General features: G+C 35.2%; 3 protein-coding genes across 4 annotated transcripts; 2 read left to right on the plus strand and 1 right to left on the minus strand.

Annotated features, from left to right (window-relative positions):
• The first annotated feature begins 1,044 nt into the window (after nt 1-1,044).
• kxd1 (KxDL motif containing 1) lies at nt 1,045-2,989 on the plus strand. 2 transcript variants are annotated; one of them, XM_048158669.1, is made up of 5 exons: nt 1,045-1,210; nt 1,292-1,393; nt 1,471-1,623; nt 1,852-1,898; nt 2,641-2,988. In XM_048158669.1, the coding sequence occupies exons 2-5, from the start codon at nt 1,299-1,301 to the stop codon at nt 2,892-2,894; spliced, it is 549 nt and encodes a 182-aa protein (XP_048014626.1). In that variant the 5' UTR covers nt 1,045-1,210; nt 1,292-1,298; the 3' UTR covers nt 2,895-2,988. The 2 variants fall into 2 exon arrangements, with proteins under 2 accessions (XP_048014626.1, XP_048014627.1); XM_048158670.1 differs by having other exon boundaries at nt 1,071-1,100; nt 2,641-2,989.
• A 568-nt stretch (nt 2,990-3,557) lies between these two features.
• Nucleotides 3,558-12,823, plus strand: ergic2 (ERGIC and golgi 2). Its single transcript, XM_048158933.1, has 14 exons — nt 3,558-4,285; nt 4,571-4,716; nt 6,939-7,047; nt 7,149-7,195; nt 7,284-7,351; nt 7,427-7,467; nt 7,573-7,674; nt 8,087-8,182; nt 9,744-9,799; nt 10,034-10,132; nt 11,985-12,082; nt 12,265-12,427; nt 12,503-12,582; nt 12,663-12,823. Exons 2-14 carry the CDS (start codon nt 4,611-4,613, stop codon nt 12,726-12,728), a joined length of 1,131 nt encoding a protein of 376 aa, XP_048014890.1. The 5' UTR covers nt 3,558-4,285; nt 4,571-4,610; the 3' UTR covers nt 12,729-12,823.
• Nucleotides 12,824-15,696: 2,873 nt separating this feature from the next.
• si:ch211-127m7.2 lies at nt 15,697-17,031 on the minus strand. Its single transcript, XM_048159453.1, has 3 exons — nt 16,802-17,031; nt 16,653-16,719; nt 15,697-16,573 (listed from the first exon to the last, which is right to left on the minus strand). Exons 1-3 carry the CDS (start codon nt 16,927-16,929, stop codon nt 16,334-16,336), a joined length of 435 nt encoding a protein of 144 aa, XP_048015410.1. The 5' UTR covers nt 16,930-17,031; the 3' UTR covers nt 15,697-16,333.
• Between the last annotated feature and the right edge of the window lie 2 nt (nt 17,032-17,033).

Consider the following 17,033-nt stretch of genomic DNA (forward strand, 5'->3'; position numbering starts at 1 on the left):
TAACACTGGCCTAGTGGTTTTTGGATATTTTACTGCAAAAATATTACATATTGCACCTTTAATAACGATATTTCTCATTTATAATAAAATTAATATTAAATTAAGCAATATTCGCCACCAGGGGCTTTTGTTTATATTTAAATGGAAATAAATTCTTAATCTGCATATCTGTTCTTGTCAGTTATGGGTCAGCTAGCTTGTGTTACCTGATAAGTTCAAAGACGGAAGAGGAACCTGCACATGTCTGGTAGAAACAAGTCATGCGAAGACCATTGATGAATTCACTGTGGCATTTCCCACAAGCTCCAACAGAGCCTGAGATGCCTTCAGGACTGTCTGAGCGGTGACAGCCAGAGCCAGCACCGTGTTTGTGGTGTGAAGGTGAAGCAGGACTCGGCTAGAGGCAGAAGCTCTTATCTGATTTGAAGTGAAATTGCAGTGTGCTTTGTTGTGGTGCAGATTAAATGATTTTTAGATTACATTTCAAAAGTTCTTCAATGATTTATCCTCTTCACATTACCTGAAATAGTCGTTATAAATTATTATTTAATATTAAATATGAATAAATTAATTATTAATAATTATTTAATTACAATAGTTATTTAATATTAATTATATTACAATTTATACACAAAAGTGGCTGAACTTTTATTATGCAGAATGTGACACATAATTTTACCTGAAATATATAAATACATTTCTCATTATAGAATGGTAAGATCATAAAATTAAAAACCTTATAATAAAGTTTTTTCAATGCAAAAAAATAAATAAAATAAATGATTTTACGAGATAAACAGTTTTTATGTTGCATGGAATTTTAATTAGACCACAAAAATATAATTTTGCACTATAACGTTGAAAAATAACTATTGTGACATCATTAATCTTTGTTTAATATAAAATATGAAATAAAATTATTCAACCGTTTAAAATAAATCCCGCGACACTGATTTTAATAAAAATCAAACACGCCGCTCTTTCTGGAGAGCCAATCAACGCTTACCAAATCTCCGTGACCCCGCCTCCCACATGACCTCGCTATCATGTGATCATGTGACCACAACATCACAACAAAAATGTCTGCCTGCTTCTTTTCGGTGCGGTAAATTGTTTTTATCGTTTCACAAATATATTAAAAGGGTGTGTGCATGTGCGTCAAAACTACTGCGAAGACTTTTTTTTAAACCAACAGTGAATAATTTACCACGTAAGCGACGGTACTTGTATCTGTCAGTTTATTATTGATTTGATTCATTAGTAACACTAATATCTTGTGTTTTGTGAAAAGCTTCATCATGGAGCCCACCGCATCGGGAATATTCTGCAACAGGATGCTCAGCATGGTGAACTCTGAGGATGTGAACGCCATCATTCAAGCTCAGAGACATATGTGGGTTTCCCTATCTAGTGAGTGACCTACCTAGGCAGCATTTGTACTGATTTTTGATTTTGCTGCATGTCTTCCAGGCTTGACCGGTTTGAGAAGACCAATGAGATGCTAATTAACTTCAATGGGCTGTCCAATGTGCGCTTACAACAGATGAATGAACACTTTCTAATGCACACCCGTACATTAATAGAGATGAAGAAAGACTTGGACAGCATCTTCAGACGAATAAGGTATTATATATCCATAACGTAACTATAAGGTGAATTATTGTACTGTGGGACACCTAAGATCTGCACATTTCTTGTTCTATTACAAGCAAATGTATGATAACGTTAATACATTCTGATAAAATTTGGGGCAAATTGAAAGTGCAAACAGTGTCTAAAAAAATAAAAATAATAATATTACAAAATATGGTGCAACAAGTCATTTCCTAACATCATTTTGTGTTTCCTCAGGACTTTAAAAGGCAAGGTTGCGAAACAATATCCAGAGGCCTTTAGCAGTAAGTTATGCAGTATTTTATATTGGAATACACTAGGATTAAAACTGTTATAGGCCTAAATAATAACTGCATAGAAATAACCAGAAATCTGATTCTGAGTAAAATGTGTGTGAATAAATACATTTATTAAGCGTTTATAACATGTAAGTTAAAAATGGCTCATTTGTTGGCAGGTATTATGTTAAAGTCACCCTTTTTATTCATGTAGTTATAACTGCTTATCAATGACTTACAATGCATTTGTAAATAAGTTATTAGTCATTAACAAAACACCTTTATAAACCCTTTACAAAGAGAACCTTAATGTAAAGTGTTACCAGATTTTTTTTTAAATAAATTAATACTTTTATTCAGCAAGTACACATGATCAAAAGTGACAGTAAAGACATTTATAATATATAGTTTGCACAAAACTATGAAGCAGCACAACTGTTTTTAACATTGATAATAAAAATAAATGTTTCTTGAGCAGCAAATCAGCATATTAGAATGATTTCTGAAGGATCATGTGACACTGAAGACTGGAGTAATGATGCTGAAAATTCAGCTTTAACATTGCAGGAATAATATTTTAAAATATATTCAAATAGAAAGCAGCTATTTTAAATTATAATAATATTTCACAATATTACTGTATTTTTGATCTTTTAAGTACTCCAAGCATTTGAATATATATTGTGCATTTCTAATTTTGTACCAGTTTTGCTCATGTACTTTTATCAAACCACTTTGTTTCCAAAAGACATCAATGAATGTTCCAACCTGGAGGATGATGATGAGTTTGACCCCATCCCTCCCAGTATGGCCACCACCATCACTACCACTGCAACGTCCGAACAGAGCACAGAGTCATGTGACACAAGCCCTGATGTGATCTCACCCACCATTAGCTGCTCTTCTGAAGATCCCTCTCAAGAGAACACTGGCACACCAACCTCTGACAGTCATGAACCGGCAGTGTTACGGGACGAGGGTCCGGATTCAGCTGACATTTAAATTTATAATATGGTGTTTACTACATCCAGATGCCACTTAAAGGGTTAGTTCACCCAAAAATGAAAATAATGTCATTTATTACTCACCCTCATGCCGTTCCACACCCGTAAGACCTTCGTTAATCTTCGGAACACAAATTAAGATATTTTTGTTGAAATCCGATGGCTCAGTGTGGCCTTCATAGGGAGCAATGACATTTCCTTGCTCAAGATCCATTAATGTACTAAAAACATATTTAAATCAGTTCACGTGAGTACAGTGGTTCAATATTAATATATAACGACTTATTTAGTGATGGCTGATTTCAAAACACTGCTTCAGGAAGCTTTGGAGCGTTATGAATCTTTTGTGTCGATTCAGCGGTTTGGAGCGCCAAAGTCACATGATTTCAGCAGTTTGGCGATTTGACACGTGATCCGAATCATGATTCGACCATCACGAACGTTCATCACTATATAAGTCGTTATTTTGTTTTTTTTGGCGCACCAAAAATATTCTCGTCACTTTATAATATTAATATTGAACCACTGTACTCACATGAACTGATTTAAATATGTTTTTAGTACATTAATGGATCTTGAGAGAGGAAATGTCATTGCTGTGAATGCAGGCCTCACTGAGCCATCGGATTTTATCAAAAATATCTTAATTTGTGTTCTGAAGATGAATGAAGGTCTTACGGGTGTGGAACGACTTGAGGGTGAGTAATAAATGACATTATTTTCATTTTTGGGTGAACTAACCCTTTAAAGATGCAAGTCTACGGCTTAAAGTTTACCATGTGAAAGTGTGCTACTAATTTTGTGTTATTTTCAGTTTTCTGTTACAACATTACATATATTTGAATGACTGCTCTGGTAATGGCCTAGAAAATTAATGCAAACTATTTTTTTTGCAGATAAAAAAATTCCAAAGATGATTATGATACAGTTAAATACAGACATGTATACCTGTTGTTGTGTAATATTTCATGTTAAAACCGCATTAGTTATTATTTAGTATTATTTTTTGGACTCAGAAAAATGTATGTCGTAAATAAAAGCTTTGTCACAGTATGCAAGGTTTGCAACCTGTTTGCATAAATTTGGATTATTTTGTACTCCAAATTCGGAATAGTCTACTAATCTTACTATTTCTAAAACATAATAATAGAAATAGTGCTAGGAGTAAGCTAGTGTTCTATTCCGAATCCATTTTTTTTAAACAGTAAAATGACTACATTCCCCATAATTCACCGAACCGGAAGCTCGCGACTACAACGCATCAGCGTCCTTCTGTTCCGACGCCTCTACATTCTGTCCGTTATTTCATTAAACGCTTAATGTAAAAGAAGATTATTTATTTGAGTGTTGTATATAAAAACAATGAGCCGCTTAAAATAGCATTTCAAGGTAGGTGGAGAGCGAAATTATTAAAATGGCAAGCCAGACAAGTGCACGGCTAGCAGTGGCTAACAGTAACCATAGACAACTGAGATAGTGGAGCGTTGACAGACAAATTGTTTAAATTAATTAACTTTAAAAGATGTTTACAATCAAAACAGGCCTACGTCCTAACTTCTATGTATTAAAACTTTTCGCATATTTAGCATTGTATGCTAATAACACAGAAAGTTGATGTAACTACTGCTCTTATGATTGTGCAACTCCTCTTGATGTACAAATGATGAATTGCAGCTTAAATTCATGAGGAAGAAAACAGCCAGCTGCTGTGACGATGAGGAGGCTGAACAAAAAGAAAGCCCTGAACTTTGTGAAGGAGTTGGATGCTTTTCCCAAGGTTCCTGAGAGTTATGTGGAGACAACAACGAGTGGAGGAACTGGTGAGAGATGAGCTGAGATTTCATTTGTCAAAATTATGGTTTGTTTAAACAGACTATATATGTGCACGAGTGTGTGTGTATCAGTGTTATTTTAACTGTTAGTATAAGTACTAGTATAGTATATGCTATATATAGTAGTTAATATAAATGAGATACCGTTACAGTTTTTATTTTGATTAAAATAAATGTGACCCTGGACCACAAAACCAGTCATAAGTCGCACGGGCATATTTGTAGCAATAGCCAACAATACATTGTATGGGTCAAAATGATCAATTTTTCTTTTATTCCAAAAATCATTAGGATATTAAAGGATTAGTTTACTTTCTAATTAACCTTTCCTGATTATTTACTCACCCCCATGTCATCCAAGATGTTCATGTCTTTCTTTCTTCAGTTGAAAAGAAATTAAGGTTTTTGATGAAAACATTCCAGGATTTTTCTCCTTATAGTGGACTTCAATGGAGCCCAAACGGTTGAAGGTCAAAATGACAGTTTCAGTGCAGCTTCAAAGGGCTTTAAACGATACCAGACGAGGAATAAGGGTCTTATCTAGCGAAATGATCAGTCATTTTCGAAAAAAATACAACTGTATATGATTTATAAACACAATGATCACCTTGCACATGCTTCCGCTTTCTGTATTTTTCAAAAAGCTTACGCTGTATTGTCCTACACCTTCCCTATTCTACTTACGGGACGAACGCGGCACCAGTTCCGTTTTTTTCTGTAAGTAGAATAAGGAAGGCGTAGGACATACGGCATAAGCTTTTTGAAGAATATGTTCGTTTAAAGCCCTTTGAAGCTGCACTGAAACTGTAATTTTGACCTTCAATCGTTTGGAGTCCATTGAAGTCCACTATAAGGAGAATAATCCTGGAATGTTTTCATCAAAAACTTTAATTTATTTTTGACTGAAGAAAGAAAGACATAAACATCTTGGATGACATGGGGGTGAGTAAATTATCAGGAAAAGTTTATTAGAAAGTGGGCTAATCCTTTAAGTAAAGATCATGTTCCATGAAGATATTTTGTAAATTTCCTACAATAAATATATCAAAAATTTATTTTGAGAGTGGATATAAGAACTTCATTTGGTCAACTTTAAAGGTGATTTTCTCAGTATTTTGATTTTTTTTAGTTGTATCTCGGCCAAATATTGTCCTATCCTAACATACCATACATCAATGGAAAGCTTATTTATTCAGCTTCCATAATTTTCAAAATGGACTCTTATGACTGGTTTTGTGATCCAGGGTCACACATGTTTTGAATAAGTTTTAGTAATTTGGTTGTGTGTTTTTGCCATTTTTTTTTTATTTATTTTTTTTTATCATTTTTTAATGTGTATATAGAGTTTTTATTACTTTTTATTTTAGTACATCATGTTAAACTAAATGAGAATGAAAAATGTTTCCTTGTCAAATAGCTGAAATAAAATATGTTTATTTAAATATATATATTTATATATTTAAATTAAATGAACATTTATTTAAAGTAAATAATTTTTTATGGTTTTAGTAGTTTTATTTTTTTGTTGACTATTATAACCCTGATGTATGCCATATAGATGGATGGATGGATGGATGGATGGATGGATGGATGGATGGATGGATGGATGGATGGATAGATGGATGTATAGGTGGATGGATGTATGGATGGATAGATGGATGGATAGATGGATGGATAGATGGATGGATGGATGGATGGATGATAGATGGATGGATAGATGGATAGATAGAAAGATAGATGGATGGATGATAGATGGATGGATAGATGGATAGATAGAAAGATAGATGGATGGATGGATAGATGGATGGATGATAGATGGATGGATAGCTGGATAGATGGATGGATGGATAGATGGATGGATGATAGATGGATGGATAGATGGATAGAAAGATAGATAGATGGATGGATAGGTGGATGGATGTATGGATGGATAGATGGATGGATGGATGGATGGATGAATAGATGGATGGATAGATAGATAGATAGATAGATAGATAGATAGATAGATAGATAGATAGATAGATAGATAGATAGATAGATAGATAGATAGATAGATAGATAGATAGATAGATAGATAGATAGATAGATGGATGGATGGATGGATGGATGGATGGATGGATATATAGATACTTTATGGCTGTTCTCAAATATTACTGCTGTGGTACTTAATTGAATCATCATAAAGCAAATTACATTTTTTTCTTTCTCAGTGTCTGTGTTGGCCTTCACGGCCATGGCACTCTTGGCCTTCTTTGAGTTCTTTGTGTATCGGGACACATGGATGAAGTACGAGTATGAAGTGGATAAGGATTTTACTAGGTGACTCTTTTACATAACAGCAAATTATTGTGTATCTGCATATATTATAGCCGTAAGCTGTGCATTAAAAACACTAACATTTTAGTTTCTTCATCTTGCAGCAAACTACGAATTAACATTGATATCACAGTTGCCATGAGGTGCCAATGTAAGTAAATCTTACTGTAGTAATGGGTTGTATGACTTGTAGCATAAATTTGTCAGTAATCGTTTGAATTAAAAAAAAATTTCTTCAGTTGTTGGTGCAGATGTGTTGGATCTCGCTGAGACGATGGTGGCGTCTGATGGCCTGCAGTATGAACCCGTGAGTATCTGAATGTTACTTATTTCCTAGTATATTTTACAGTTGTGCCATAACATGTTTACGACTCTTTCGCAGGTTGTTTTTGACCTTTCTCCTCAGCAGAGAATCTGGCACAGGTATATTACTTTTGATTACGTTTTCACCTGTGAAGTTAGGATGCAATTCTAATGTCAATATAAAGATGTAGTTATAAAAAGTAAAATCCTTTTTGTGTCCCTCAGAACACTTTTGCTCATTCAGAACCATCTGCGTGAGGAACATTCACTCCAGGATGTTCTGTTCAAGAATGTCATGAAAGGTGCCCCCACTGCTCTCCCACCCAGGTCAGAACACATGACACTGTATGAGAAGATATTACACCATGTCGAACGTAAAGTCGGCATGAAACGGAAGTTGTGATTCTCTATTGTGGCGTATATCCAAGTAAAACGGCTTCTCGGACAAGAATAAATGTGGGGCGGGGTTTGATTTTGTCCATCGGGATTTAATTGGATTGTTGTGGTTTGCTGTTGGTCGATCTCATGTGAGTGACAGGTTGTCCCACCCAGTAATCGTGTCTTCAGAGAAGATATTTTCAATTAAATTGAAGATTACGAACGCACATGAATAAAAAAAATTATGTGCATAGATAAATCGTTTATAATAAATACTGCAATATTCAATAAAAAACAAGAATTGTCCATTTTGTTTTCATGGTGACTTTAAAGCGAATGTCGTTTTGTGTTTACTGTGTAGGGAAGATGACCCCACACAGCCCCTAAATGCCTGCCGGATTCATGGACACCTCTATGTCAATAAAGTAGCAGGAAATTTCCACATCACTGTTGGCAAGTATGTTTCGTTTCATTCTGTTTTTTGCATCCAATTACATTTTGACTCCAGTAAAAGTTGTTTTTAACCCTTGTGCGGTCTTCGTTTGGGAAGTACACTCAGGGTCTTCGGGGTCTCTACAGACCTCAGGCAACAAAATGCAATTTTGTAACAAAATACTTGTTTTTTTTTTAAACAAATGTCATTTTATTCTGTTTATTAATGTTTTTACTCCATGTTTGTGCAGTTTTTGGAGGATTTATCATATTTTTTAAATTTATATAAATAAATTAAAATTGTTTTTTATACAAAAACAGCTTATTATGTAAAATTCACTTTATAAAAGACCCACATTTCTAAATTTCATTCATGGGGATAACATGGATAATTTGACATGGTTTAGTGTAAGATTTTTGCCCATCTTTTGGAAAATGCAGTTATAAAAGTAAAAAAAATATATAATTTTTACCAGTAGATGGCTGCAGAGCTCCACTATTTGCTATGTGTTATTTGATTGATTGAAAGGCATCTTTTCACAAGTATTTTTCAGTTGGATTCATATCTAAATATTCTGAAATCACAATTATAACAATAAAGGCTACTTTTTTGTCAAAGTTTAGTATTTTTTGTAATGAAAAAAATCAGTTTTTCAATATTGTTAAATTATGATGAGACTCCATTTAGAAATTGGACAAAATTCATCCTCAAAATCAATATTTTTGAAAAACTTATTTTTCAGCACAAAAAAAATGCTAAACTTTGACAAAAAGTAATTTTTATTGTCTTTTATTGTCATAATTGTGATTTCATAATATTTAGATATAAATCCAACTGAAAAATACTTGTGAAAAGATGTCTTTCAGTCAGTCAAATAGCAAATAGTGGAGCTCTGCAGCCATCTACTGGTAAAAGTGATTTTTTTTTTTTTTAGCTTTTAAAACTGCATTTTCCAAAAGATGGGCAAAAATCTTACACTAAACTATGTCAAATTATCCATGTTATCCACATGAATGAAAGTTAGAAATGTGGGTCTTTTATAAAGTGAATTGTACATAATAAGCTGTTTTTGTATCCAAAAAATATTTATTTATTTATATAAATTTAAATTATATGACAAATCCTCCAAAAACTGCACAAATATGAAGTAAAAACATTAATAAACAGAGTAAAATTACATTTGTTTTTGTTTTTTTAAAAAAAACGATTATTTTGTTACAAAATTACATTTTGTTGCCTGGGGTCTGTGGAGACCCCGAAGACCCTGAGTGTGACCCTTTTTTTACACTAACATAAAAACAAGATATCACTCTATTTTTTTTTTTCTTTGTAGATCTAGAAAGTGTTAACAACTGTACAAAGTTTCATGTCATTTGGACAAAGAACATTTTTTTATTTGAGCAAATGTCATTTGGGGTCTGTGCAGATATAAGGGTTAAACTTCTGCAAACTTACTTTTAGAGTCCAAATGTATGTCAGCTGAAGAGTCCATTTGATTGTTGATGTAGTCAAATGATGTACACTTTTGAATGAGAATGAATATCATCTGCTCTCTGTGTATTTCCTTATTTCATGTTCATTTCAGGGCCATCCCACACCCTCGAGGTCATGCTCATCTAGCGGCCCTGGTCAGCCATGAGAGTAAGCCGAAGAGTTTCTTCAGACCCTAACATAGTTTGTTCATAGCCTTGTTCTAGAAAAGTAGGGGTTTGGTGATAAAAGTTTTTATCTGAATGGCTGATTCTATGCAAAACAAATCCTGTGCTTTTGCATGCAGACTAGAAGGCAACATCTGTTCCACTGAAAAAGGAAGTGGTACCTTAAGTCTTATGTTAAAAAGTTCAGTTTGCTAATGAGGACTGTTTTACTTTTCAGCATACAACTTCTCCCATCGGATAGACCATCTGTCTTTTGGAGAGGAAATACCAGGCATATTAAATCCACTGGATGGCACAGAAAAAGTGTCTGCAGATCGTAAGTGATTGTAACTTTTATCAAGAAATTTAGGGAAAAAGTGTGTTTCTAAATCAATAATTTCACTTTTGGTGTGAAAGGGTCTTTACATTTGCCAAAAATAGAACTTTAGTTTTTTCTTATTAAAAAAACAAAAAAGCAAGCCCAGCCCAGGTGAGAAACAGTAACGCAAAAGTAATGTAACGCATTGCTCTCCATAAAAAATAACTAAGTAACGCAATTAGTTACTTTTTAGGGAGTAAGGGGCCGTTCACACAAAATGCGTTTTTCTATTCCAATGCGCTACTTTCCCATTGTTTTTCTATGTAAACACGCGCTTGACGGACGTGCATGACCGTTACGTCTTTTGCAGCGCCTCACACGAGTGCCGCGTTTTTAAGAGGCCGTGTCAAGTTAAAAGAATTTCAACTTTTACACGCAGCGCAGCTCATCAATGTCAGTTCCAAAACGGTGGACCAATCAGAAGAACTTGGAGGCGGGGCAAGCGTTGCGAGTTGGCATGACAACTGTTTTATATAATGGCAACATGGCGGAGGAGGCACTCATTATTATCTTATTTTCTTTTTTTCCATGTCAAAACTTGTATCTGTAAATTCTGCAGTTTGCCTATTTCTATTATTTCCGTTATTGTCGTTATTGCATCACGTCTCAAAGGCGCGTCTCGAGACTCTCGCGTTCTATGCTGCGCTTTTTTTAAAACTACTCCTGAGCGCCGTGTCTCGTGCGTTTTTAGACGCAAAGACGCGTTCTGTGTGAACGGCCCCTAACAAAATATTGTAATCAGGTGTGCCTCATACGTCCTGTAAAGTGAATCTGCGGGCTCTTTGATCGCCCCCTGGTGGCTGGATGCAGTACAGGTCATAAACCCTGCCCTCTCCATGTAAAGGAAAGGCACTTGAGTCAAAATAAAAAAAAATAAACTACACTTCCAATAACATTTTCCGAAAGATGGTTTTGGTCATTTAAGATAGTTGTTATCATGCCGATATATATTCAATTGTTCATTTTTGAGATAAGTTTGATTTTAGCTAGCAATTTGATGCTATAGAAACGGGGCGTGTCGTCATGATTGACAGTTGTGATTGACAGCTTCTCTGAGGACTGTCGGAGCTTCGAGGGGAGATTGAAGATATAACTAACTATTAATTTTCGATTTCTGTGTTATTTCACACCGACAAAATGAGCTGTTCAGCAGTAAACTGTACTAACCGACCTACAGGATCTGACGGATCACTGAACTTTTTTTCGGTAACTTTAAATGTGGGCTTCATAAGCTAATTAATAAATGTTATTAGCTAAGATAACAAGCCTAACGTTAGCCATGACGGGAAAAAATAGGTGACTATTATCTGACAGTTACTAATTATTTTTATGGGTATAAAATAACAATTAGCAGGACAAAACTAATGATAGCCTACTCTAGGGCTGGGCGATATATCGTATGCGATTGTCATGCGCATTTCGTCAGTAAAGCCGGTTCCCTGATTACCGCTAAATCGCCATCACCTGCTTTCAAATGGAGCGGCATTTAATAGACAGAACCGTAGTTCACTGACAAGCTATGCAATATCGCGTTCATTATCGAAGGCGATTCATCTGCGATAATGAACGCGATATTGCGCAGCTTGTCAGTGATCTACAGCAGGTGATGGCGATTTAGCGGTAATCAGGGAACCGGCTTTACTGACAAAATACGCGTGACAATCGCATGCGATATATCGCCCAGCCCTAATTATAATGGAAGGAAGCGGCGTCACGGCGTCCATGATTGTAATGCATTACTTTTAAAAGTAACTTTCCCCAACACTGTTTATAAATAACATCTATTGTTTGTTTTTGTTGTTTCTGCTAGATAATCAGATGTTCCAGTACTTTATTACCATTGTGCCCACAAAACTGCAGACGTACAAGTTGTCAGCGGACACACACCAGTATTCAGTCACTGAACGGGTACAGACGACTTTAAAATTTCAAAATATATATTCATAACCATCTGTCGTTTTAATTAAAGTTGCATATGACACGGTTTGCTACATTTTACAAAGTTGAATTTTAAAGTTATGTTCGTAAAGTACATTGTGTATGCACGATTGCCCAAGGATGATGCCACATTTGGACTCTCTTTCCTCTAGGAGCGAGTGATAAACCACGCAGCGGGGAGTCATGGGGTTTCTGGGATCTTTATGAAGTACGACATCAGCTCTCTGATGGTAAAGGTGACTGAGCAGCACATGCCTCTGTGGCAGTTCCTCGTGCGGCTCTGTGGCATCATAGGAGGCATTTTCTCAACAACAGGTAGATGGAGAGAATATCTGCTAATCAAAAATATCTCATTTGAAATGATTCAACGATTGTGATTTGTTTCTGCAGGCATGTTACATGGTCTGGTTGGCTTCTGCGTAGACGTGGTCTGCTGTCGTTTTAAACTGGGGGTTTACAAGCCGAAGACTGTGAGTAGTGACTGGGGGGGCATCGTTTTTTAATTGTTTTAGAACTGAGCATTGACACTCATGTTGTCTTTTGTCTTTAGATGAGTGTTTTCGATGGCCAAGTGAACAGCCTGACGCCACTTCTGTCTGAGAACGGCGAACACTAGCCCACATTTAAAGATCAGTTCATTCACTATTCAATTTGAAACACAATTGTAAGTCCCAGGATTCAGTTAATACAGGATATTGAGGTTGACTGTCATTTGTGGTACTGTAAAGAGCCATCTGCACTGACACAATAACTGTTACACAGGTATAAATTCATAAATCTGTAGAAGAAAATATTGATTGGTGCAAAAATGAATGAATTTAAATTAGTGGACAGCTTTTTAAAAATATTATAGAAAAAGATTCTTGCATAAAAGCTTGTTAATTTTATTGCACTCATGAAAACATCTTTTATTTTTTTTTCTAAAGGTTATAATTTGATTGTCTGTGATGCCATGAAATACTCCCTTTTAAAAAGTGCAGGCCCAGATCTCACTATCAGACAATTTAGTCTTAAGCGAAGTGACTTTTAATACAAACTTAAAGGGTTAGTTCACCCAAAAATGAAAATTCTGTCATTAATTACTCACCCTCATGCTGTTGAACCACTGCAGTCACGTTGACTGTTTTAACAATGTCTTTAGTACCTTTCTGGACCTTTAAAGTGGTGATTATATTGCTGTCTGTGGAGGAGTCATATACCTCTCGGATTTCATTAATACGTGTTCTGAAGATGAGCGAAGGTCTTACGGGTGTGGAACGACACGAGGGGGAGTAATTAATGACAGAAATTTCATTTTTGGTTAAACTAACCCTTTAAAATATGAAGTAGCATCAGGAATATTTCAGACACGACCCATTCACAACAGTATTAGCATCTGGTTGGGATGTTTGTAATGATTGTCCCCAGCCAGAGGCGTGATCTCCACCTCAGGAAGGACTGAATATTTTATATTCATGTGCATTTCTAGAGATTGTGTTTGATATTATTGATACTGATAAATGAAAGTAATACAATCATGATTGTATTTGGTTATATGACTAAATTATACAAGGAGAGTTTCCCACGTTGTTTCTGCATGATTATAGATCACGCTGTTGATGCATAGATTCTTGTGCCAAAGCCTTTTCTAGTTCCATTAGGGTGTAATGGATAAATCGAAAGAGAATTTTAGTCCCTTTTTGAAAGTCTGGAGACAAATTACAGTCACGTATAACATCCTGTTGGTTTATTTTGCTTAGTTTATGAATTTTAATACAACATTCCCTAGGATTTTGCTGTTTTCTTGCGTATTATTCAGCGTGTCCTCTGAGAGTCCAAATAAAAACACTTTCTTATGCACCTGCACACCTGTGATATCTGTTTTGGAGTGTCGCCACCTTGTCTGTTATTGTCTCCCGAGCATCAAAATAAAATCTTGATTTCATAGTTGAAAGTTTGTCCTCAGACACTGGTGTAATATATTTAATTAAAATGTATAAATATACAATTTATTCTTGCATTCATTTTTTCTTTGTTGATGCTTTCTTACCCAAAGGACCTAAAAAAAGTGCAAATGACAATTACCAGAGCAGCTGGTTTAGAAATGATCTTTGTTCAGGCATCAACCTTGTTGCCAGCAGATCATATACAGACTATACAAATCATAACTAGATTTAGAGGGTTAGTTCACCCAAAAATATAAATTCTGTCATTAATTATCTTTGTATTCCAAAGATGACCTTTGTTCATCTTTGGAACACAGATTAAGATATTTTTGATGAAATCCACACTCTAAAAACTAATTCAGGGGACCTTTAGTCATTACTTAAATATATATATTGTTGTGAAATAAAAAATCAAGTTCTGAAATGCTTTTTACTTGTAATTATTTTATTGAGCTTGGATGACACACATTATGCCTATTGATTCGATATACTATCCTTTTCAGTTAATCAAAAATGTATTTAATTTTAAGTTCTGTTAATGTAAAATACAATCTGATGACGTGTAAACGTGTTTCATTGTTTTGAGTTATATGAACACTTTAAACTGGGCTGGGATTTATATTTCCCATCATGCTTTGCCCATGGCACTTGAAAGGGAGAGTAAATGCTAAAATTAAGTGTTATATAATGTTTTTTGCACAAGATTAATGGTAAGGGAGATTTAGCAGTAATTAGTGTTTTGTTATGCTAATTTAGAAGAGTTTCTGTTAATGTGGGTTTTTGGAGAGTTACCATCATGGTGACAAGCGGTGCTTGGTAAGTTCATGTTACTTAGAAATGCGTTTTATTGTGTCCAAAAAGCGTCTTCACCTTACTTAAAACATTATGTTGGATCAACTTAAATAGTTGCATTCATGTTGACAATTTTTAAGTTCATGTTACTTAGAAATGTGTTTTTAATGTGGCAAAAAAACATCTTCACCTTACTTAAAACATTATGTTGGATCAACTCAAAATATTGCTTTGAATTAATGTAATTCTCCCAATTGGCTTAAGTTAAAAATTCTAGTGGAAAACGTTAACATATTTTTTTTGTTGAACCAATGTTTTATTTTTTTTTAGAGTGCAAGAGATTTTTTTATTCTTCATTGAAAGCAATGAAATTACCACATTCAATGTCCAGATAAGTAGTAAAAACATTGTTAAAATAGCTGACGTGACTACAGTGGTTTAAACTTAAAATGTTATGAAGGGACGAGAATACTTTTTGTGCACAAAAACAAAAAAATAACGACTTTATTCAACAAATTAGTCTCTCCCTGTCTCTCCTCTGCTACGCTATTTTCGTTGCAGCTTCCAAGTTCTACGTCCGAACGCTGGCTCATTATTGGCCGACGCTGTTCACGTGAGCAGCACGAGACATGCGTGTGATGCTGACGCAGGAGCCGGCCAATAATGAGCCAGCGTTCGGACGTAAACACGGAAACGCAGCACTGCGCCAACTGATTTACAGACACGGGGAAGAGGAAAAATTGTTGAATAAAGTTATTTTTGTTTTGTTTTGGTGCACAAAAAGTATTCTCGTCACTTCATAATATTAACCACTGTAGTCACATTGACTATTTTAACAATGATTGTCCAGAAAAGTAGTAAAAACAATGTGGTAATTTCATTGCTTTCAAAGGAGAATAAAAAAACTATCGATATATCAAATCAAAATATCTTCATTTGTGTTCCAAAGATGAATGAAGGTCTTACAGATGTAGAACGACATGAGGGTGAGTAATTAATGACAGAAATCTCATTTTTGCGTGTCCTAACCGTTTAAGTTTTCTGAAGAAAGGCAGAGCTCGCAATAAAAAAAAGAAGAAATTTGTATGAAAAGAGATAATTCCAAAAAATGACATTTATACACCTTCATATCATTCCAAACCCAAATGACTTCTTTGTCCTGGGAAAGTCTCTCACAAAGGAGACATTCTGAAGAACGTTCAACTCTTTTCTACACAACAATAGTTCTTATTTCATGATGATTCATTATAAAGCTGTCAAGCTCAAAAAAGGATCATAAAAGTGGATATGACGACTCATTTGAACTACATTTATGGTGCTTTTTGAAGGTTGAAAGCTCCAGTCCCCTTTTCCTGCAAATGCATGGAAAAGAGCAACTGGAACATTCTTCAAATGATCTTTTTTTATGTTCCAGACAAGTTTTCAGCGACACTAGGGTGAGTAAATGAAGTATCTTTTGTTAAAATGATCTGTAACAAACCTTTTGTGTGACTTCAGTCTTAAATTATGTGAAAAAAATCTCTCGAACAAGCTCAAGAGCCTCATCATCCACGTTAGGCTTCGAATGGCAATCTAGTTTTGTACTGGTACTTTCTTCCACGCAGTGTCCATATGGCACAGTCTCTTGCTCGGCGATGTTTGAAACATTTGTCCTGTCCTGTCCATCTGAATCAGACGTGTCTTCATCTGTCTCCGGAATGATCATTGCCTCCTCTGTGGCTTGCACTGCATCTCTAGCACATGCCTACGACTCATAAGAGAAATAATAATAGTTCTGTGGCATAATTAATTCATTTATGCGAATCAAAATAAAATCCATTTACCTCATCCTTCAAAATGCTGAGCGCTGTTTCCACGAGCTCCCTCTCGTTCATCCAATACGAGACGACACTGAGAAAGACATAGTTGGGCGAAAACAAGTTTTTATGAACGTCTGTTCACATTATTAATAAGTGATAGTGGTGGTCTCTACCTTCGTTGCGTCGTCGCTATCCGTTTAGTGTTTTCATGTGACTTCTTCTTTTCCGCTTCTTTATCTTTACTGCATTTAACATCAGATTTCACCATCCACGGTGGAAGGTTTCGGTGTTTTTCAGACATTATGTAGTAGTTTAGGGTTCATTTGTACAGAACCAGGCAAAAGAATATATGTTTTGAAGATATGTTGTATAATGCGCCACCTTGTGGGCTGGAGAACAATATGT

This window comes from Megalobrama amblycephala, linkage group LG15 (assembly GCF_018812025.1).
Source record: "Megalobrama amblycephala isolate DHTTF-2021 linkage group LG15, ASM1881202v1, whole genome shotgun sequence".
NCBI classification, from domain to species: Eukaryota; Metazoa; Chordata; class Actinopteri; order Cypriniformes; family Xenocyprididae; genus Megalobrama; species Megalobrama amblycephala.

Bases quoted from the DNA above. Each gene is read 5' to 3' on its own strand.
- kxd1 (XM_048158669.1), top strand. From the start codon at position 1,299: ATGGAGCCCACCGCATCGGGAATATTCTGCAACAGGATGCTCAGCATG. The intron at 1,394-1,470 runs GTGGGTTTCCCT...CATGTCTTCCAG, and splicing joins ATTCAAGCTCAGAGACATAT to GCTTGACCGGTTTGAGAAGA. The intron at 1,899-2,640 runs GTAAGTTATGCA...TGTTTCCAAAAG, and splicing joins ATATCCAGAGGCCTTTAGCA to ACATCAATGAATGTTCCAAC.
- ergic2 (XM_048158933.1), top strand. From the start codon at position 4,611: ATGAGGAGGCTGAACAAAAAGAAAGCCCTGAACTTTGTGAAGGAGTTG. The intron at 7,468-7,572 runs GTATATTACTTT...TGTGTCCCTCAG, and splicing joins CAGCAGAGAATCTGGCACAG to AACACTTTTGCTCATTCAGA. The intron at 12,583-12,662 runs GTGAGTAGTGAC...TTTTGTCTTTAG, and splicing joins GGGTTTACAAGCCGAAGACT to ATGAGTGTTTTCGATGGCCA.
- si:ch211-127m7.2 (XM_048159453.1), bottom strand. From the start codon at position 16,929: ATGTCTGAAAAACACCGAAACCTTCCACCGTGGATGGTGAAATCTGAT. The intron at 16,720-16,801 runs GTAGAGACCACC...TGTCTTTCTCAG, and splicing joins ATAGCGACGACGCAACGAAG to TGTCGTCTCGTATTGGATGA. The intron at 16,574-16,652 runs GTAAATGGATTT...TATGAGTCGTAG, and splicing joins TCAGCATTTTGAAGGATGAG to GCATGTGCTAGAGATGCAGT.